The following is a 9,635-nucleotide window of genomic DNA, read 5'->3' as shown; positions in this document are numbered from 1 at the left end:
CGTCCTCGTCCTCGGCCGCTGCTGCCGCCGCCGCCGCTGCGGCCGCCTCGTCGGCCTCGTCCAGCTGGAACACGCACCAGAGCGTGAACGCCGCCTGGAGCGCGCCGTCCAACCCGTGGGGCGGCCTGCAAGCCGGCCGGGACCCTCGCCGGGCGGTCGGCGTCGGTGTCGGCGTGGGCGTCGGGGTGCCTTCCCCACTCAACCCCATCTCGCCGCTCAAAAAGCCCTTTTCCAGCAATGTGATCGCGCCGCCCAAGTTCCCTCGCGCGGCCCCGCTCACCTCCAAGTCCTGGATGGAGGATAACGCTTTTCGGACCGATAATGGTAACAGTCTGTTGCCATTTCAGGTAATGCTGGGTGCACCTGCACAGGCCTGCCTCCCATCCCGCTCCCTTTGCCTCCCTTTCCCCACTTCACCCTGCGCCCGTTTGTGTTCTTTTAGACCCGCAGGAATGGCCAGCTCTGCCGCCCGCCTCCCAAATCCTCTAGTTCAGTGGGGCTGTTCCACTCCTGAGGGTGAGGTTGGGGGATCATTGTGACTGCTTGAGGAGTCATCTTTATGCGCTGTCAGAGTAGAAGGACCTTTCTCTCTGAGTTTATTTTCATCTTCCCTATGCTCGTGCCTCTTATTTTGACCTTCTTTGACAAGTAAAGCTGCACATGTATGGCGAGGTGCCGGCATAGTCCCAGAATGAGTAGACTGAGATTCCTATCATTTTAAGTAGCTACACATTTTAGGTTATGCAATCTCGGACTCAGCGTGCAGCCAGAAAGCCGTCCACACCCAAACCACCCTGGCCTTACTCTTAAAGAGGTTAACAGCCCTTGAGTGGAGCTATTTCAGACAGTTGAATATGCCCAATTAAACTAATGTGAACACATGTGTTTATGTCTCGCTAAGGTGCTGGGATCATTAATAACAATCAGCATTTGCTCCTGCCGGGAAAATTATGAGTGTGAGATTCCAGTAAACACCCGAACTCCGTAAGGGACAGAGTTGGAAGAGTGGAAATTCTAGGGGCATTCCTTCTTATGTTACCTAGAAGGAGGTTTTAGAATTATTATTTTTTTTTCCAGAGGAAAGAGACAATAGGACGCGACCTTCAGAGCCATATTGCAATGGAGTCTATTTGTTAGCTAGCACTGAAATATTTAAAGCTGCAGTGTCCTTCACCAGTTGGGTTATTTAAGAAGACAATGCAGATCAATTACACCATTTGAAACTGGGCAAAGTGAAAGTCTTGCAACTTTAATGAAAAATGAGTCTTGTGTGTTGGTGTTAAATGCCAATAAAAAACCTAGGAAGTGCTCCAGACAATAAGGTTGAATGGAGAGTGTCCTTATTTCTCTTCTTGATTTCTGATCTAGTTGACCACAGCATTTGGCAGTGTCCTAGACATCTTGGGAAGGGGTGGTGAGGGGTCTTCACTGGGGTGTTGTGCTCTCAGGCAAACATTCATTTTTCACTTACAGATTGATTCATAGGTCAACTCGTAGGCTCAGTTAAAAAAGAAAGGACGAAGAGAGGGGAGGGCTTTGAACAAGACTCAGTTTGGGTTGGATGGTGGAGGAAATGAAGTAGAAATTCTTTGAGTAGTACTGAAAGATGGCAGAGCCAACAAATTGACGGAGGTAACTTCAGTGTCAGGTGCACTCAGAGCCTTCATTTTGCTGCTCTTTACATTTCACATGTTTGAGCCAGCTCTCATAGCTGAGGAAGGAGATGGGGTTATTGAGAAGAATGACTTTCTCTAGGCTAGAGCAGGGATTTTTTTAACCTTGACATTTCTTGGGAGTCTATGACATCTCTGAAGAGTTAATGAGAAAGGTTCTTACCAAATGTTCACAAGAGTCCTTCAGGAATGGAAGGTTTTAATATTAAGGTGTATTTCTTCCTATTGTCCTCAAGTTTATTTTAATCAATGAGACACTTCAAGATGGGATTGATTTGGTTGATAGAGGAAAGCAGGAATCTGCTTTCTGGAATGTATGTGTGCCTTTCTTGGCAGGGGTTGGGAAGGGAGCTCTTCCTTCTGACAGTTCCTCCTTTTATGTTGACAATGTCCATAAGTCAGTCTTAGGGGAGAGCCGAGACTCTTACAGGGAGGTTTTAGGATAGGGAGCTGATAGTGTAGACGCATCTACTGTTGTTACCTTTTTTCCAGGAGTCGAATCTGAATATAATCAGTTTTTGATTAATATCTCTCAAATTGGGGATTGGGGAGAGATTAAATCCACAAAATTTCCCCAGACCTGATATTGACTAGCACTGTGAGGATTGCCAGTTGTTTCTCCGCGAACCATTTATCAGTGCTGCTAACAAGAACCAAACGGCACCCAGTCTGGTGTCTTGTCTTCCCCTCTTTTTCTGTGTTACTGAATACAAAACAAGTGGCAAAAGATTTGTCAGAAGAGAGAGCTGATTGAAAGTTGAATATTATTTATTCGCCCTCAAGAATTACATGCGCGTTATGTCTCACTTCTTTTTCTTACATAAATTGAACTCTAGGGTTTCAAAATATATTGGAATGGGAGGAGTAACTTGATTGTGCTTTGGTTTAGAATATGATCAGACTTTGTTTTGATAAGCTGTACTAGATATATTTCAAAATCATACCTGAGTTTTGTGTGCATAATTTTGTGTTCTTACGTTTATTTAAATCATTTTTTCTAAAAAAGAGATGGAGAAAATATCTTTAGCTCTGATGGCTTAAAAATTTATTTTGGCAAATATGATTTTTTCCATTAGATAGAAGAGAGTATTTCATAGAATATTAACTGATTTTTATTTAACAGACTGAGCTAAAAAGGGTTTTCAACAATGATCTGCCATAATCTTAGTATTTTTTTTTTTTAAATCTGTGCCTCTTTATAGTGCTTTCTCATTATCTTTTGCCAATTTCTACCAATAGTTTTTTTTGTTTCTCTCTTAGGTTTACTAATGTGGTTTATATTGTAAAAACAATACTCGTATTTGAATGTGGTTTTTAAATTACAGGTGCTTCCTTATTCTCATAACGTTGATTGGTTTCCCTGGGTTGGGGCAGCTGTTTCCTTAGGTATTACTTGTGTCTGAAGGCCACTTCATTTCTATAAGGAAACTGAGGTTCTGAGAGAGTGACAACTCGGTTCTTAGAGCTCTTTGTCATTATGTGTCTGTAACTCCCCCGTAGTGCTAGTGCTGGTGTTGGTAAGTTAGAATTCTTTTTAAATTGGCCTGAGCATGTACATACTTGCCAAAGAGAGAGAGAACGTGAGAAAGCATCCCCATGGGGCATGGTCTGCTGCAATCCCTTCTCCTTATCTTTCTCCTTTCGGAATTTTGGGCACACACGCATACATGTCTTTCAAGCTACTGGGTCCAGGACTTAAACAGCACAGTCGACCATGAGGGATCAGCTGCCTTAACCACAAGGTCACAGGCTGACCCAAAAGAATTCATTTTCTTTTCTTTCTTTCTTTATATAACTTTTGCCAGAAGTCATGTGCTTTCTTGGTACAATCTTTTTCCTTCCGTTTCTTCATTCTGTCAGGGTTTTCTAAGCTATATGAGCTGGGATTTGAACTGCAGTCAGCCATATGGGATCTGGCTGCTTATGTACAAAGCTTAATGAGCTACAGGGCCAGCCCAGGGAGAATTCATTTTAAGTCAGGTTCTTCTTGGACTCCACTCAAAGGGACTTAGAGGCCCTCACTAAACAGTTCCATCTCTCTCAGGCCGATGCCTCTTGGTGAAGTACTTCTCATCACAGCTCGGGGGCAGTGAGGCACTCCACTTGGGGATTATGTATATGCACCGTTTTATATTTTATAAGATAGGGAAGAAATATGAAAGGACTGAAGCAGAGATATTTTCTGTATGTAGCGAGTTTGGGTTTAAATAATATTATTCAGAGAAGAATAGAAAAGACTTTGAGAGCACCTCTTCCAGACTACTCTGATCATTTTACAGAGGAGGAAATTAAAGTCCCAACAGTGAAACAATTTGTCCATGCCGAGCTGGGAAGTTTCTGTCACAAGCAGGTTTTGATGCATTATGCCTGCACTCATAACTCTGTCAGTTCCTGGCTTTGTAATGTTGAGTAAGTTATATAAACATGGTGGCCCTCAATTTCTTCCCCAGTAAAATGGAAATAGTAGGTCCTTGTTTTACACGTGTTCAGATGACAAACTGCATGTAAAGTGCTTAGTACAGTCAATGGTCCATAGTGAAGTATCCCATAAATGTTCTGTTCTGATTATTGATTTTGTCATGGTGACCAGATGTTCTGCATAATCTTATCATAGTATTGACTTCTTAGTTTCCATACCGTGCAGTCTGAATAACTTCAGTGTAATGTCATTTATTCTTTTTGTACCCTAGAGATTGTGTAATCTTACCAAAAGGCCTTATAATGTCTGTGTGTGTATGTTTGTCTGACAGTATCGTTAATCAGAGCCTCTGGTCAGTATAACAACATGCACTCCAACATTTTACCTGTGGGCCAGGTCCTGCACGAAGCACTTTACATGTATTTTCTCATTGTAACTTCTTGGTAACAGAGGACTATTTACTATCCTATTTATACTGACAGAGAATATGAGGGTCAGAGTATTTATTTACATTGTTTGCTCAAGATCACACAGCCAGTATCTGGCAAAGTTGGGATTTGAACCTAAGCAGTCTGCCCCCAGAGCCTGTTTCCTACCTACTTGACTTCACTATAATATTTCTAGGACATCTGTTAACAGCATAGTGATACAGGAGACGGGATTGAATTTGTGCTTGACTTTATTAGAAACCCGAGACATTGTGTTTAAAAACAATGTATATATAGAAATAGAGGAAGAAAAATATAACGAACATCTGTATACAACTACTTAGATTCAACAATTGTTAATATTTTTCCCTATTTTATCTATATATTCTTAAATAGTTTTAGAAAAAAAATTTGAATTATTTTTTTGTCTTTTTTCTGTATCTCTGACTTCATTCCTCTTCTCTTCCCTCTACCTCTATGTTAAAAGTGGTAACAGGACATTTTATATTTTCTGTTACAAGTCTAGTTAAATGAAATTTATTATGTTTTGCTGTGAGTTATCAATGACAGGAAGAAATTCTTTAAATGATTTAATGAGACTATAAATGATATTAAAAACCAAATATGGGGCCAGCTGGGTTGCTGGATCCCATATGACCAACTGCACTGTTCAAGTCCTAGACCGTGTGGCTTGAAAAACATGCCAGGCACATTGGTGTCCATGCTCAGAATCCTGAGAAACAGGAATAGAGAAGGGATTGCAGCATGATCATTCGCCCTGAGGAGTGCTTTCTCACTTTCTCTCTGTCTCTCTCTCTCTAGGGAATGCACACACCCTATAGCAAACTAAAAAAAAAAAGAAACAAAAACAAAAAAGTAAATATGGCTACTCATAATACGTTTTTAGGAAACATCAATATTTTGCAGCTAGCTTTTTTGTCCCCTTTTCCTAAACCATCTTTTCAGGAAGTAGTATAAATTGTCTAGTTTATGCTTGCTTTTGAATAAGCATAGTATGACCTAGATTTAAAACTAGACTTTTCTCTAGTTTGTTTTTAACTGCTGTTCTAACGCAAAACCACTTATGGTCCACCCAGCCCCACAAACTGTTTCAGAACCTATTATGACAGAGTTGATGTGAATACCAGAAAAGCCACATTATCTAAATTCTATTTAAAAAAGGGATCAGTTAGGAAATATTAGGTTTTCTATTCTACTAAAAACATTAATAGTGTGACTCTGTACTTCAAAATTGTATGTTGAAAAGTGGTTAGCTTTATATAAACCCTTCAAGACCATTCTGTGAGTCGTACAAAAGTACCGTCTCAGAAATGTAATGTTTTCAGGTATCCTCCGACAGACAGTTTTCTCCTTACGCAGCCTTCTCCATGGGTTAGCCTTTCAAGGGCGGCACCCGGCCTAATTCGTGTCTGTCTGCCCAGCAAGGGTCATGGTTGCTCAGGCGATGTTTGTAAGGTTTTGATCTGCAGGTATCAAAAGATGATATTTTCTTTGTGTACTGATCATGAAAAGTTTGAAGCTGTGTAGATTTTACTGAAGAAAGACAATGAGGGAGCAGGTAGTTATTCCAACCCATGATGCTTGGAATAAGGGAGACACTGGCCTGGTGACACGTTAGCTCTTCCACTGGCGATGGGGGTCAGGTTTCTCCAGCAATTCATTTTCCTAGTCGGCCAGACTGGAGAGAGCCTAACTGGTGGGTTTGCTTCAGGAGAGAATGTATACTAAGTGTTCTGAAATCTAGCTACTGTGTGTGGGAATTCTGTTAGGCCAGAGTTAGGCGCGCCTAGCCTAACTGACTTGTAGTCGGAGTGGGTTCAGTAGAAATCAGTGTTGATATTCCGTAGTTCTGAGATAAATGCTAGTTGAGGGCGTCTGAAGAGGAGCAGGGCAGGAGAGGGGTGTCCAGCAGCGATGGAAGAGCAGCGCAGGCACTTGCTATGTTGTGGTGGCTGCCTGCTCTAGAAAGCACTCACGGTGCTCTACGGGCCAGGGAGAATAGAGCGTGTCACAAGAGTGGGGTAGGTTTGTGACTACCTGCTTGTACTGAGGGCTGACTCACCAGGGCAGGAGTAAGCTTTTCCTTGCTCTGTGAACATTTTAATTGGTAATGGGAGAAACGCTTAAATTCTTCATTTCCTGACTGTTGCCAAATGTTGATTTTTGTGTTCTGGAGATACTAAGGCTTTAATTTGAAGCTCCTTACCACCACTTCACCACCTCCCTGGAGGCCAGGCCTGGCTCTTTGTAGGTTCCAGTGTGGTTGTCAGAGAGAATTCAGGATACAGCCCTATGTGTGGATCTTGAGAGTTGAGATAATTCAGTAACAGCAAGAGGGCTTTCTCGGGTTGCTGTGCTTTCAGAATCTTCCACAGCTGGTCCTCATATCTCATGGGGAGCTTGTTTTGTGGCAGTTCAAGTGCCCCGTTTCACCTGTTATACTTGGGTTCTGCTACTTTTAGTTTCACATCCTTTAGTGTTCTTTACAGGTGCCGAGCATGTAAGCTGCTTAATGTGAAACCATTCTAATTGCATTTTTACCTAACTTGAAATAGCAAGTTAAACTACTACAGTAACTTAGCATCTTCGAATAAAGCCTACTTTTCTCTCCCCAGAGGCACTGTTATGTAATTCTCAGAAAAAATAAATATTATGATATGAATTCTTGTTGACAGACTTCCGAGGAGAGAAATAACAAACCAGGCACCAAACAGCCTTTATATCTCCCGAATTAATGTACACACAGGGAAGGTAACACTGTGTACCGATTGTGTGTGCCGAGAGTATTGTAAGGCCAGATAGCTTCATTCCTTAAGCTTTCAAACTCATTTCAAGGTCACTATCAAATATAGGGGGAGAAAAAGAACTCCGTATCTTCAGTAACTCAGTGCAGCTAATTAAATGGTCAGAGTTACCAAGTAAACCAGTGCCTACAAGCATCTGACACTTAGGTGTTCATGAAAGGAGTGAACATTTAAACTCAAGTCGTTGCAGTTGAGTTCTTTATCTCTGAAATACTTACTTTTCTGACACAGTCTTCATTCTAGTATTTCTCTACAGGATATGCATAGAATGTGGAGACAGAGGTGAATATACACGATACCATAATGGATATTTTCCTTTTTAAAAAGTTTTGCCAGAGGGAAGCAGAGAGAAAGAAAGAGAGAGAAACTGAGAAAGCATATTGTCTGTGTTTACAGACTTTATGGACACAGGGCTATGACTGTTTATAGGTTTGATATAAGTAAGTGGGGTTCTTAACCATGAAAGGGTTATAACAACTAGGAGATGGAAATAGTAGCCTATATCTTATTTTTTTCAATAATTATTTACTTATTTAATTTTATTTGTTATTTGACTAGGGAGAGACAGAGAGAAAAAAGGGAAAACGAGAAAGCCGGCTGCCAGGTCCAGAAGTCAGACCACGGCTGACCATGTGGGAGTCCAGTGCCTTAACCACCATGCCACCTACCGGCCTGCTTACACCTTATTTCAGAAGTTACGTTTTTCTCTATCCTCACTGTGGATTAACTAATTCTTTTGGAGTTAATTTACCCTGTCATGGTGATCTGGTTTGTTTCTGACTTCCCTAGTCAAGTTATCCATAATAGAACCGATCTGATTGAAGGTCAGGATAACTGTGACAATAACGCTTAGAAATATTGAGAGACTTCTCTGGTTTTAAGAGACTGACAAAGGCTGAGAAAGGGCAGCATGTGGTGACCCACTCAGCCACTCCTTCATTCCAGGAATGTGAGATTGGAAAGCAGAGATAGAAAGGGCAAAGGATTTTTCTCTCTTAGAGATGTTGTGGCATTTGAGAGCTGAGAAGCATGGTAATATTTCAGAGGAAACATTTTAGTGATCTGACAGTCTAACTCCTATTCCAAGTCTAGGAGTCCTAGTTCTTAGTGTTTAGATAGTGGCAATTAGAGGTTAATGTTCCAGAAGTACCTCTCCTTTGTAATCTGGCATGGAAAATTTTTTTCTTTTTCTTTTTCTTTTTCTTTTTTTTTTTTTCCTGCTATTTTGGACCAGAGAAGTTTAACCTAGATATACAGAGGATTAAAAATAGTGAAGACTAGTAAAGTTTATCAGATTATAAGGAAAGGCTCAGAGAGATATTTTGGATTATTATAAATCTATTTTTGTGTTTACATTTGATTTTTTTAAAAAAAGAATTATTTATTTAATTCCATTTGTTTTTCTTATTTTTTAAATTTGACCAGAGAGAGAGAAAGGGAAAGGGAGATTTTGTCTCTCTTTTTCTCTGTCACTCTGGCGAGCACATGCACCCTATAGCAAAAATCTCTCTAAAGGAGAAAAAAGAAGAAAGAAAGAAAGAAAGAAAGAAAGAAAGAAAGAAAGAAAGAAAGAAAAAGAAATGGAAAGCAAGAAAGCAAGCTGCCAGGTCCGGGACTTGAACCATGGTCAGCCATGTGGGAATCCAGCACCTTTAACCCCCACGCCACCTGCTGACCCCTTGCATTTGATTTCATGGGTAGACTATTCAGCTCTTTGGCACATTGTTTAAAGCAATTGTAGAATGCTGAGGTTACATAAACGGTTAAGGATAGTATAGGAAGTATTTTTAAAAATTATTTTATTCTTCTTCATTTTTATCAAAGAGAGATGCAGAGAGAGGGAGAGAGAGGGAGAGAGTGAGAAAGCAAGCTAGCAAGCTGCCAGGTCCAGGAATTGAACCACAGTCAGCCAGCCATATGGGACTTCAGCGCTGGACTCCAGCGCTCCAATCACCACGCCACCAGTCGGCCCCTGTATAGATAGTATTTTTGTCAGCCATTTAACTGCCACAGAATTCCCTGACCAAAGGGATAGGGTTTAACATTGGTAAGTTTCTTTTGGCATTTGCTCAAAATCATAATCTATGTACTGCAGCTTTTGGGTGTTGCATTGTTTTGATGTCCTTCTTCAAACAGATGCAGCTAACACAAACACCAGGGGACCAGAGTGCTGAGCCCTGACCTCGCCCTTTTCACACAGATTATTTAATCCTTACAAGTTCTTGTGAATCAGGAATAATTATTCTAATGGAGACTCAGAGACTATTACCTGTCTAGTAAAGTAACAGAG

At 41.0% G+C, this 9,635-nt stretch overlaps 1 protein-coding gene across 2 annotated transcripts in view; it reads left to right on the top strand.

Moving 5' to 3' along the window:
• Positions 1-9,635, top strand: part of CPEB3 (cytoplasmic polyadenylation element binding protein 3) — a gene marked incomplete in the record, with an annotated part of 190,369 nt that overhangs the window by 345 nt on the left and 180,389 nt on the right. For both annotated transcript variants that reach the window (XM_027771496.1, XM_027771495.1), the window contains 1 exon segment: positions 1-347. In XM_027771496.1, the coding sequence (XP_027627297.1) occupies positions 1-347 (347 nt within the window).

This window comes from Tupaia chinensis, unplaced genomic scaffold (assembly GCF_000334495.1).
Source record: "Tupaia chinensis unplaced genomic scaffold, TupChi_1.0 Scaffold000217_1, whole genome shotgun sequence".
Taxonomy (NCBI): Eukaryota; Metazoa; Chordata; class Mammalia; order Scandentia; family Tupaiidae; genus Tupaia; species Tupaia belangeri.
Note: the sequence above shows the minus strand (reverse complement) of the source record. Positions and strands in the feature narration are given on the sequence as shown.